General features: G+C 37.3%; 1 protein-coding gene across 6 annotated transcripts in view; it reads right to left on the bottom strand.

The window, feature by feature from the left end:
* LOC104864784 (zinc finger protein 260) overlaps positions 1-12,209 on the bottom strand; it is a 40,894-nt gene that overhangs the window by 13,448 nt on the left and 15,237 nt on the right. For 4 of the 6 annotated variants that reach the window (XR_004515693.1, XM_033759928.1, XM_033759929.1 and 1 more), the window contains exons 2-4: positions 6,336-6,635; positions 4,980-5,106; positions 2,018-2,110 (exon numbers count right to left, since the gene is read on the bottom strand). Coding sequence is in view for 4 of the 6 variants with exons in the window: in XM_033759928.1 (XP_033615819.1) it covers positions 2,018-2,110; positions 4,980-5,106; positions 6,336-6,386 (271 nt within the window). In the remaining 2 variants the exon portion in view is untranslated. The remainder of the gene's footprint in view (positions 1-2,017; positions 2,111-4,979; positions 5,107-6,335; positions 6,636-12,209) is intronic. The other 2 variants (XR_004515694.1, XM_010627996.3) reach the window with 2 other exon arrangements.

Genomic DNA, 12,209 nt, shown 5'->3' with positions numbered 1-12,209 from the left:
ATGAAACAAACATAAGTATTTCTTATGGAAAACAAAGGTAAAGAACTGCCATATCGCATAATATAAGATTTCAAAATAACTTGACTTATGATGTGTGTGGGTTTCAGACCTAATGAATCCAAAAAACTATATTAAAAGACTACAAAAGTTAAATCATGTCATATTGCTTTTATTCCTTTGAAATAAAATTACAATATTCACCTAATGCCTAACTGTGGGTTTCCACAATGGTTTTTATCTTCAATTTTTCTCAGTATTTTTTCCATACTTTTTTCTTACAACAGCTATTTATATAGTATCATCCTCCTTTGCTTTTTTTTCAGATTTGAAATCCAAAATTTTCTTGGATTAGCTAGTTGTAGTAGGATTTAGTCTTGGTTGACTTTCCTTAACCTTGGTTTCCTTAACCTTGGTAGAAATACTATTTAAGAAAAGGATTTATATCTATATGTTTTGTTTTCACTGTTCCATAAGTGTAAACTGTCTTTTCTCTTACACTAGAAGACAAACTTGCTCCAAATCCCTAATCTAATTAAACTTATGATTGTCAAAACCATCAAAGGTTCAGGCTTAATTATTTGGTTCTACAGTTCAACTGTGCTTACCATTGTTGCAAAGTATTTTTCTGAATATTTCTTGGACATATACCTGGGGATCTGGCACATGTATGCCTGCTTGGGAACTCCATGATTCAGATACCTTTTGTGTTTAAAATTCAACTTTCTTCTATTTGAATAGAAAATAGTTTTTATATCATTTATTATGTCTCAGTGTCTTTCATAAAGAAAAGTGTAAAAGCTAACTACGAATTTCATTCCTGAAGAGAAACTAGAGCCCTTCAACATGAAATCATGAGTTCACTTGTCCTTTTTATCAAAGATCTTCTGGTAGTCCTACAAAGTTCAGGATCCCATACTTTCCATGCACATATGCTAGGTACTCCTCACTTTTATAAATTCTGATGTTTTCATATACAGGGCTTGATACTGGAATTCCTTTTTCAGGGGAGACAGAATACTTTGTAGTGCAAGCTTGCCTTGAGCTCATTGTGTAGCCCAGGCTGACCTGGAACTCTCAGCAATCCTCTTGTCCTAGCCTCCTGAATGCTGAGTTTTTAGGCATGCATCACCATGCCTGGCAATACTGGAATTTCCTTGTTTTCTTACCTAGTGACTGCCTGAATAACTAAGATTTAAATACAGGCAATACTGACTTCCCAATTTGTATCTTCTTTATACTCACGATCATTTATGACTCTAAATTTTTCAATCTACCTTTGCATATGCCATTTTTAGAAAGTGGACATCTAAAAATTAAAATAACCATCTTAAAAACTGCTTTTGCTTTCCAGATTTGTCCAACCTGTGGCTCCCTTCCTTCCCATAACCCATACCACTTTGAAGCAAAAGAAAATTGTCCTGGACCACACATAAAATAGGTAACATAGTTAATATATTTAAGTAATAATAGATCATTTTCTAATAATTTTTATTATAGCATTTTTTAAAGCAGTCTACACATTAGACATCATTCCTAAAATAAAATGCCTTATTTTATTTTTAATCTCATCATCATACAACATTCTTTGTGGCTTTCATGTAACTACAAACACTATATATTTGGTTTAATATTATCTTTCAGTAAAATGCATTATAATGCATTTTATTAATCCTAACAGTTAAAAAAATACCAGTGTCTATGAGGTAATCAAAAAGCAAATGGCTGAGGGGGGAAAATCAGGATATGAATGTGGAAGAATTTACAGAAAGGGTCTTAGTAAGAAAAATGTGTAATATCCATTTAAGAATTAACTTTCTGGTAAATCTAACAAAATATACAGGAACAACAAAAAAAGAACATGGATTCATATGTGAGAGATCTCTTTCTAAGCTATGGAAAACAAATCTACAAAGAATGAGACCAGCTGTTTACAAGAGGAAAAATAATGAAAACAGTCCTTCATGGCTAATATCTGATGAGCACTCATCATCCTCATTCCCCTGCCCAGTATACATACCTGGGAAGCTCTGGCTTGGAGCTTCTTCTAGCATGCATGGCCCAGATCCTTGCTCCAACTTGAAGATCACAGCAGGTTTGGTACTGCAGGGTCCTGTTAATAGTGAATCAGTGTGAGATTTGTGCCAAACTATGTTAGAACCTCATCAGAAAGACATCCCCACCTCAAGAAAATGTGACTAGGGAGTGTTGTGGCATTATCAAGAAGTTGTATTGTAGACAGGTGGGTTAACTGGATGTCTTGTGGGCAGTTAAGACAGGGCCGCCCTCAAGAAGCCAACCAACACAGCAAGGAGCCAACATGGAGAAAAATCTAGACACTTTCAAGGAGTTGTAGAAGGGGAGAAACTACTATGCCTTTGTGCCTCCCCCTCACCCGGGAAAAATAGCAGCAATTGATATTTTAAATAGGTTTCAAACATCTGGGTGGGGGGGCTGAGATCTTAACCCAGCCTTTCCAGGAAATATCCCTGACTCCCACCCTTAATGAAAATCCTTATATACGCTTGTTATGTGACTTGCTCCCCCATTTGACTCTCATTTAATCAATGTTACCTGGGTGACTTTACTTGTAATCTTATTGGTTGGTCATGGTCTTGCTCCACCTCATGTCCACCTTGTAATTTTCCACTGGGTCTTATAGTTTTGTCCCATTTTGTACCCACCTCACCACATGGCTTTGCTGAATAAAACATCTTTGAAAATTAGGGTGAACAGGCAACCCACTTTCTAGTCCACCTTCTACCTTAGACAGAAGCTTTCTTTCCCTCAATAAATTTTTCCTACTCTTGACTTCTGTTGTTCCTGCCAGAACATGGCCAGAAATCAAGCATCTCTAAAACACACAAAATCACTCTGAGGAAGAAGCCAAGAGGTTGGTTACAGCTGGCCACTTAACTATGTAGTCACTCCACTACCAAACAGCCCAGAATCTGTGATAAAAATAGTCCCAACTGACTGGTTCTGTTTCCATAGTAGGTCCAACCACTATGCCATCCTCAGGGGAGTGAGTCAGGACTAGAAGCACTGAACAATGACCCCTATTTTGGCTTGGGCTTCTGCCTTGTTGGCACTGGGCCTAGAGAGAAACAATTGACAATGAACTGAGAGATCAGGGGCAGCTGGGACCCAAAGCCAATGGAGGTGGAAAGAAACAATCTAGCTGAAAAAAATCTTCTCCTTAACTCTGGACACCAGTGAAATCACAGAGACAGAGAGACAAGGATGGGGTGGAAATCCTCCAAGGTTTTGGTTGGCTGAGAACTGTGGCTGAGACTCACTTTGAGGAGGGGGAAATTCCCTACCACTGACCCTGAGAATACTAGAGGGGCCCTGATCATAGCAGACTAAAAACAGCAGCAGAAAAAATGGCAGAGGGATGCTCATCCCAATCTACAAAACAGGACAAATGCCCCTTTATTCTCTCCCTCTCTTGCGTTTTGCCTTTTTACTCTATCAGTAGTTTGTGTGAAAATGGCTAGTCTTTATATGGGTATATGTGAGCATGGCTGTATTGGTTTTCGACTTTACCTTCATAATACTCCACACCGTTTTGTCATATTACCCCACACACAGTTCACTAGAATATATAAATTTTTTTTACTGATAATGAATTTGATACAAATCACTTTCTCTTTATCTCACAGCTCATTTATATTCCCTTCCTTTCTCTACTCCTTCCTACCCTCCACATACCAGGTTCTGTCTAGCCTCCTTTCTCTTTTTTTTAAGGGGGGTAATAATTTTTATTCTCTACTTTTTGCCCCTCCCTCATATTTCTCTTCTCCTTTACCTATATACTCTTGGAAATACGATTACCACTACTTAATTTGATCTACCTGCTATGATGTATTAGTACACTGTATCTCATCCTGGATTACTATAATACTGCAGACATTTTGCCAAGTTCTTAAGTATTAAATAATCTATGGTTAGCTTCTCAAGTGATGATGTTGCTGGTAGTTACTCTCTACTTTCAAAGAAGATCTAGGGGCAGGACCTAGCACACAGAAAAGACTGGGTACAAACACAAACAGATATACTCACAATGCAAATACACAACAGAGAAAAGCACTTACAAAACAAACAAACAAACAAAAAACCCACACAAGAGTAGTGAGACATTCTAGCCAACTGTTCTATAAACCTTAATAAAGAAGCACAATTAAAATGAGAAAACAAGGCAACAATATACCTCCAAAAATATGTAAGCCCAGTACTTGGGAGGCTGAGGCACGAGGATCACCATATATTTGAGCCCAACCTGGACTACATAGTGAGACCCTGTCTCAATCAATCAGTCAATCAATCCCCAAAAGATGATCCCACAGATAATGAAGTGGATCAAATTAGACACAAAGAATTTCAAAAACTGATAGTAAAAATCAGAGATCAAAGAAAAGACAAATAGGTAAATGTATTATCAGAATAACGAATGAGTTCAAATAACCAGCTGATGGAATATAAGAAGATAATGCAAGACGTGAAAGATTGTATCAGTAAAGCAACAGAACATGTGGAAGAGAACCAAGTGGAAATCCTAGAAAAATAACTAAACAGAGGTATTCATGGAAAAAGGACAAAAAGAGAAAAAAAGGACAGCAATAAAACAAAATAATTTAAAATAATCACTGGGTTCATAGTACCTCACAAAAGTAATATAACTTCAGTGTTTTCATGTGTGTGGGTTTTTTGCCTGCTTGAATTCATACACACTGTGCTGAAACATGAATTCATGAAAAAAAATTCATGTGAGGTAAAACACTTGTCAATTACCCTAATTTAATCAATTTAGGTTGCATTGATGTGCTGAAACCCATGCTCTACCCTATAAATGTGCAAATGGTACACGATGGCTAAAAACACATAAAAGTAGCACTAAAACTCACACACAGTTCCTACATTTGCTAACCAAAAACAAAATAATCCCTACCAGAGTTATTGGGGTAGGGGGTTTCACTCACCCAAGGCCAACAGATTATCGTAGGTCTCCAGCATCACTTCTCTGTAGAGGTTCTTCTGGCCATCACTGAGATCCTTCCACTCCTCCCATGTGAAGTCCACAGACACATCCTCAAATGACACCAGCCCCTGTAAGTGGGCTCATCAACCCAAATCTTCAGCAGTAGGGCCAGAAGAACAGGAATGTAGAGTTTCCCTCTTCTATGTGAAACTGTGTCTTAAATGTATTTTTTTGTAAGATGCAGCGTGATTTGTACTTTACATTGTAGGAGAAAAAAAAACAAAAAAAACAGAAATATCTTTCCTCTATGCTAATTTAGTAGTCAAAAATGATCCCAGAGAAGCTCAGGCAGGAAGATTCCAAGTTGGAGCCTAGCCTGCACAACTTAGTGACTTAGCAAGACCCACTCTAGAAATAAAAAATTTTGAAAAGGGGCTGCAGATAGAGCTCAGTGCAATGGCCCTGGGTTGAATCTCCAGAATCCAACCCCTGCCCCAAAATCAACCAAACAAACAAACAAAAAAACCTATAGAATTTCATTTATAGATTTTTGTTTTGAGACAAGGTCACTCTACATAGTTCAAGCTGAGTTGAGCTTACTATGTACCCATGGCTGGCCCCAAACTCACACCAACTCTCATACCTCAGCCTCTTGAATTCTGGAATTACAGGAGTATGCCATCACACCTAGCTCTCCTTTTTAGGTATAGAGCTGTCCTTGTTCTTAGCAAGAATGGGATAAATTACATTCTGCTCCAAAAAAGAGCTAACATTCCATTGTAAAGATTTAAGTATAAGCACACACTGGTAATAATGAGTTCAATAACCTGCAGCATCTGTTTAATGTAGAAAAAAGCACTAATGAGGCAGAAAAAAACAGCTTTGTGTTATCAGGTTGTGCATCACTAAAATTACAGCTCAGATCTTTACCTATCACAATCATGGCAATACTTATTTTTCCTTTCAAAATACAAACAATCACTAGTATTCATGTAGAAGTGACCATCAGGGTCAGGTATCTAGCCCAGGGGCCCTGTGTCTACCTCACAAGCACAAGGTCCTACATTCAATCCCCGGTATGGGGGGAAAAAGTGCCTACTAAAAGTGAACATCACCTACTTCCTAAGACAGAAAATAAATAATGAGGGGCCAATAAAAAGTGGTAAGTTACTTGAACAGATATGCATTCTGCAAGTCAGCCCATAAGAGAATGGTGAAGAACTTAAGACAGAGTCTTTTAAAGGAGGACAAAAACAGCATTATACATTACTGCTTACATGAGGAGATACAGCATTAAGATTACAGAACAGGAGGCTCATCTTAAAAAAAAAAAGCAGGACTACAATTTCATACTAACTGGTTCTGTGCACAGGTTGAAAATGAGAATGTACTTCAAAACTGTTTGCATGGCCAGCTATGTAGAAACTTGTCCTAAAAACTAAAATTGGCAGAAAGAACAATGAATACAATGGGAAGACATTAGATTGATCTTAAACCATGTTTGAAATGTCTGTAATCAAGTATGCAGGGAAACCAAATAGGCACTAGAATATATGATGTAGAGTTCAGCAGGGAGATTTAAAATGAAGATTCAGAAGCAGCATAACCTCCATGGTTGCTAGAATCATCCCAGTGAGATAAATGGCTGAAAGAGGACCTGAGAGATTGAAAGAAGAATAGAAACAAATATAGAATGCGATGAAATAATATTCAGAGTTTGATATACACAAACAGATAAACATGAAGACTTAAAACATTAATTCTAGGAAGAAAGAAAAGTTCAATATTAAGAAATTAATGCAATTCATTGTATACACAAAGCTATGAAAAAACTGTAATTATGCACACAAACATGAAGGGTTCTTTTATAACATTACCCATTTGTAATAAAGGCCCCCAATACAAGAGAATTCAGGGCATCCTTTCTTAATGAGATAAAATGTCCCTCTCTTAGCCCAAACATAGCATAGCAATTAAAAAGAAAATGGGGAACTATAAGAAATGCAGTGGGACTGCATGCCACCAGCTCCAGCAAGGAAGGCCACCCGGAGATCTCTCCCACCACCTGCTCAAGCCCACCTGGCAGGTCCATGGCCTCCCCGACTGTGCACCACCAGCTCCAGCAAAGAAGGCCACCAGGAGCTCTCTCCTGCCACCTGCTCAGGCCCACCTCGCAGGTTTGCGACCTCCCCGATTGTGTGCCACCAGTTCAAGCAAGGAAAGTAGCCACAAGGGCACCCTTGAAACACCCCCATGACCTGTACCCCTGTTCTCAAACCTCCTGATTGGGCCAGTCCTTGGACCCACTCTTCAGAAGCATAGGTGGTCATAAAGAGTATTTTTCTGAATACCCAACTTTGAACATCTTTAAAGAAAGGGCAGGGGAAACCTGTAATAGAACTGAGTGGAGCTCAACCCTGCAGGTTGGGAAACTCAATTTAGGCCTTGTGGCCTGACGTCAGTCTGAGACCTGGGGATCTGCCATTGGCTAGCTGAGATCAGGGGTCTTGGTTCTGCACATGGCTGTACACGTGGTATAATATGACAACAGAGGCATAGTCTGAAAGAAGCCCTTCAAATTATTTTTTTCTTTTCCACATTGCACCCTGCAATTTCGTTCTTTTTTCTGTCCTCTTTCTGCAACTCAGTCTCTTGCTCCACCATATTATCCCTCATCTCCCTTTCTATTCCTGTTCCTGCCCTGACTCAGACTTCTTCTTTTATCATTTTTTTCTTTATGTTCTTTTCTCCTGTCATTTTGCCTCACTCATGTCTCTGTGGCTTCAAGGGAAGGCGAGCCCGTTACTGTTAAGGGAATATATTATTGTCCTTATTCCTGCACTCTGTTTATCCCCTTTGAAGTTCATAGTTTTGTAAAGATTCTATGGCCATTCTACATCCCCTGCCTTCACTTGAAACCTTCTCCAATTCTTTCACTTATCTACTCCTCTTGTTTTAATTCAGTCTAAGCCCCCATCCTAAATGGTAAAGGTGCTATATTGAAAAGTGTATTCACTGCAAACATATTTTGGGCTGCTTCTTGATATTAATTTATTTCACATGGTTTAAAGGTAGTAGATTAATGACTACCACAAGTGGTCAATTTGCAAGCTGTGCTTGATCTTATTGGGCTGCTCAAAGTATCAATTGGGAAAAGGATTGTGATTTATTTAATGAGTTGTTCTCTCCGATATTATGAAAATGAGGATGTCTACGAGTCATTAGAGGATCAAAAGCTAAAGTGTAACCTATCAGAAAGATTTAAGTAATAACCCAGAAATTAAACCAAAGACAACACAACAACAAAAATAAAAATGAGAAAACACTTAAGCAACACAGAAAGACATACTTCCAGTTCACCAATGGCAAACAGTAGGGCAAATGAGAATGAAAAGTCTGATAGTGAACCAGCAGGACACCCTGGACCCATAGCACAGGAGGTAACAAAACAGATCAATCAGGCTCTAGAAAAATTAAAAACAGAAATAATTTTCCAGATAACCATAGAGATGATGAGCAAAATGGAAGTCATGATTCGAGACGCTAGAACAGAAACTGACAAAAAAAATAGATGAGCTCAAGACCATGATAGAAACCATGAAGGCTCAGCATAAGAAATGGAAACAATGAATGCCTAACAGAGGAAAGAAATGGAATCCATAAAATAGATTCAAACAGATATCCAGGAGATTAAAAACTCTATTGAAAGTGTACACAACAGAATAAAAGATTGCAAAGATAGAATTTTGGATATAGAAGATAGGATTGCAGTCAGTGACCATGAATATAGAGGTCTCTTAAAAAACAGCAAGGAATCATGAGAAATCAATCCAACAACTTCTAGATGATGGAAAGAAAAATAATATAAAACTGATAAGAATCCATGAAATAGCAGGAGAAAACACAAATGACTTAAAAAAGATCTTCACAGAATGACAGAAAACTTCCCAAACAGAAGGGAAGAATTAGACATACAGATAAGTGAGGCATATAGAACTCCAACTAGCCATGATAAAAAAAAAAAATCTACACCTACACATCAAGATCCTAGAAATCCAACAGAAGAACCAAATACTACAAGCAGTAAGAGAAAAGAAACAAATCACATGCAAAGGAAAGCCAATTAGAATCACAGAAGACTTTCAACACAAACCCTTAGCTCAAGGAGAGCCTGGAGTGAGGTATTTCAAGTCCTAAAAGAAAACAACCTCCAACCTAGTCTGATGTATCCTGCAAAACTCTCTTTCAAAATGGACGGGGAAATAAGATACTTCCATGACAAAGAACACCTGAGAAACTTCATGAACACCAAACCAGCACTGCAAGGAATTCTAAACAATACCCTAGAAAAGGACAATGAAGGTCACAACACCATGAGGCACAACAGACCAAATCAAATAGGCAAGGCAAGAAACTAAAAGGAGAGGGGAGAAAAAGTAAAAAGAGTCAACAAAAGGAAAGTAACATGACAATAATAAGTCAGAGCATATCAGTTATAACCATCCATGTTAATGGTCTCAATTCACCAATCAAGAGAAAAAGACTGGCAGAATGGATCAAGAAGCAAAATCCAACAATATGTTGTATACAAGAAACACACCTAGTGCAAAAAGAAGCCCACAGACTGCAAGTGAAAGGATGGAAAACAATTTTCCATGCATCAGGAGCCCAGAGAAAAAGCAGGGGTAGCAATTTTATTCACAAAGTAATTTTTAAACCAAAACTCAGTAAGAGAGGCAAAGAAGGTCACTACATCCTTGTAAAGGGAACAATTCAAGAGGAAGAGATGACAATCATAAACATATATGCACCAAATATAAATGCCCCAACTATATGAAACAAATATTAAGTAACATGAAAAACCAAATAAGCATGTATACAATTGTAGTTGGGGATTTAAATAACCCACGATCACAAACTGACAGATCATCTAGGCAGAAAATCAACAATGAAATACTAGAACTGAACCAAGCTTTGGAACACATGAACTTAATAGATGTCTATAGAGTAATCCACCCCACAAAATCAGAATATACATTCTTTTTGGCTGCGCATGGATCATTCTCCAAGATAGACCACATGTTGGCTCACAGAACAGGTCTGAATAAATGCAAAAGAATAGAAGTTATCCCGTGTATATTATCAGATCATAGTGCAATCAAGCTGGAGATCAATAGCACAAGAAACTGTAGGAACTTCACAAGCACATGGAAACTGAACAACACTCTCCTGAACAATCAATGGATTACAGAGGAAATTAAAGAAGAAATTAGACAGTTTTTACAAATAAATAAAAATGCCAACACAACATACGGGAATCTATGGGACACAATGAAAGCAGTTCTATGGGGGAAAATTCATAGCACCAAATGCCCACACTAGGAAAACAGAGCGAGCTCAAATAAACAACCTAATGATGAATCTTACACTCCTAGAAAAACAAGAGCAAAAAAAACCCAAAGATCGAACAAGAGAGGAAATTATAAAGATCGGAGCAGAAATCAATGCAATGGAAACTAAGAAAATGATACAAAATATAAATGAAACAAAGCTGGTTTTTTTGAAAGAATAAATAAAATCGACAAACCCTTAGCTAATCTTATCGAAAAAAGGAAAGGAAAGGCTCTGATCCATGTAATAGGAATGAAAAAGGTGAAGTCACAACAGATCCAAAAGAAATCCAGAGGATCATTAATACCTACTTTGAGAACCTGTACTCCAATAAAATGGAAGACACAGAAGAAATGGACAGATTTTTAGATACTTATGAATTACCAAAGTGGAACAAAGAAGAAAAAAACATTTTAAAGAGTTACAGTCAGTGAAACTGAAAATGTAATGAAAAATTTACCAACAAAGAAAAGCTCAGGTCCTGATGGATTCACTGCTGAATTTTACAAGAAATTTAGAGAAGAACTACTGCCTTTACTCTTCTAACTTTTCAATGAAACTGAAAGGGAAGCTATACTTCCAAATTCATTCCTGTAAACAAGTATCACTTTGATTCCCAAACCAGGGAAAGATGCAACTAAAAAGGAGAACTACAGGCCAATCTCCTTAATGAATATAGATGCAAAAATCTTTAATAAGATACTAGCAAACAGAATACAGAGGATTATCAAGAAGATCATATATCCTGACCAAGTTGGATTTATTCCAGGGATGCAAGGATGGTTCAACATACGTAAGTCAATAAATGTAATACACTATATTAACAGAGTCAAGGACAAAAACTATATGATCCTCTCAATAGATGCAGAAAAAGCATTTGACAAAATGCAACACCCATTTATGATGAAAAAAACCCTGCAAAAAATTGGAATAGATGGTCTATATCTCAACTTAATAAAGCCTATCTATGAAAAACCAATAGCCAATATCATATTAAATGGCCAAAAATTGAAAATCTTCACGTTAAAATCAGAAACAAGACAAGGATGCCAACTATCACTACTCCTCTTCTACACAGTTCTGGAAACCTTAGCAAAAGCAATTAGACAAGAGAAAGAAATTAAAGCAATAAAGATAGGAAAAGGAAGAAGTTAAACTGTCATTATTTGCTGATAATATGATACGCTACATTGAAGACCCAAAAAACTCCACCAAAAGACTTCTAGACTTAATTGACAGATTCAGTAGAGTAGCTGGATAGAAGGTGAACACCCAAAAATCAATAGCTTTTCTGTACACAAATAGCAGACTCACAGAGAGAAATAAGGGAAAAAATTCCTTTTACAATAGCATCCAAAAAAACGAAGTATCTAGGAATCAATCTGACAAAAGAAGCAAAAGATCTCTACACTGAAAACTATAGCACTCTGAAAAAAGAAATTGAAGAGGATATAAAAAAATGGAAAGATATCCCCTGCTCCTGGGTAGGAAGAATCAACATAGTGAAAATGTTCATACTACCAAAACTGCTATACAGATTCAGTGCAATGCAAATTGAAATTCCAACACTATATTTCACAGTACTAGAAAAAAGAATCGAAAAATTCACTCGGAACAATAAGAGACCTAGAATAGCAAAGTCCATCCTAGGCAACAGACACATTTCAGCGGGTATAACAATTCCCAATTTGAAACTATACTACAAAGCCAATGTGATAAAAACAGCATGGTACTGGCAAAGAAACAGATCTGAGGATCAGTGGAACAGACTGGAAGACACAAAAACAAATCCATATGTACTCAGCTACCTCATCTTTGACAAAGGAACTGACGACCATCC

This window comes from Fukomys damarensis, unplaced genomic scaffold, assembly GCF_012274545.1.
Source record: "Fukomys damarensis isolate Sample0158 unplaced genomic scaffold, DMR_v1.0_HiC HiC_scaffold_38, whole genome shotgun sequence".
Taxonomy (NCBI): domain Eukaryota; kingdom Metazoa; phylum Chordata; class Mammalia; order Rodentia; family Bathyergidae; genus Fukomys; species Fukomys damarensis.
The sequence above is the reverse complement of the archived record's forward strand: the minus strand, read 5'-3'. Positions and strand labels throughout refer to the sequence as shown.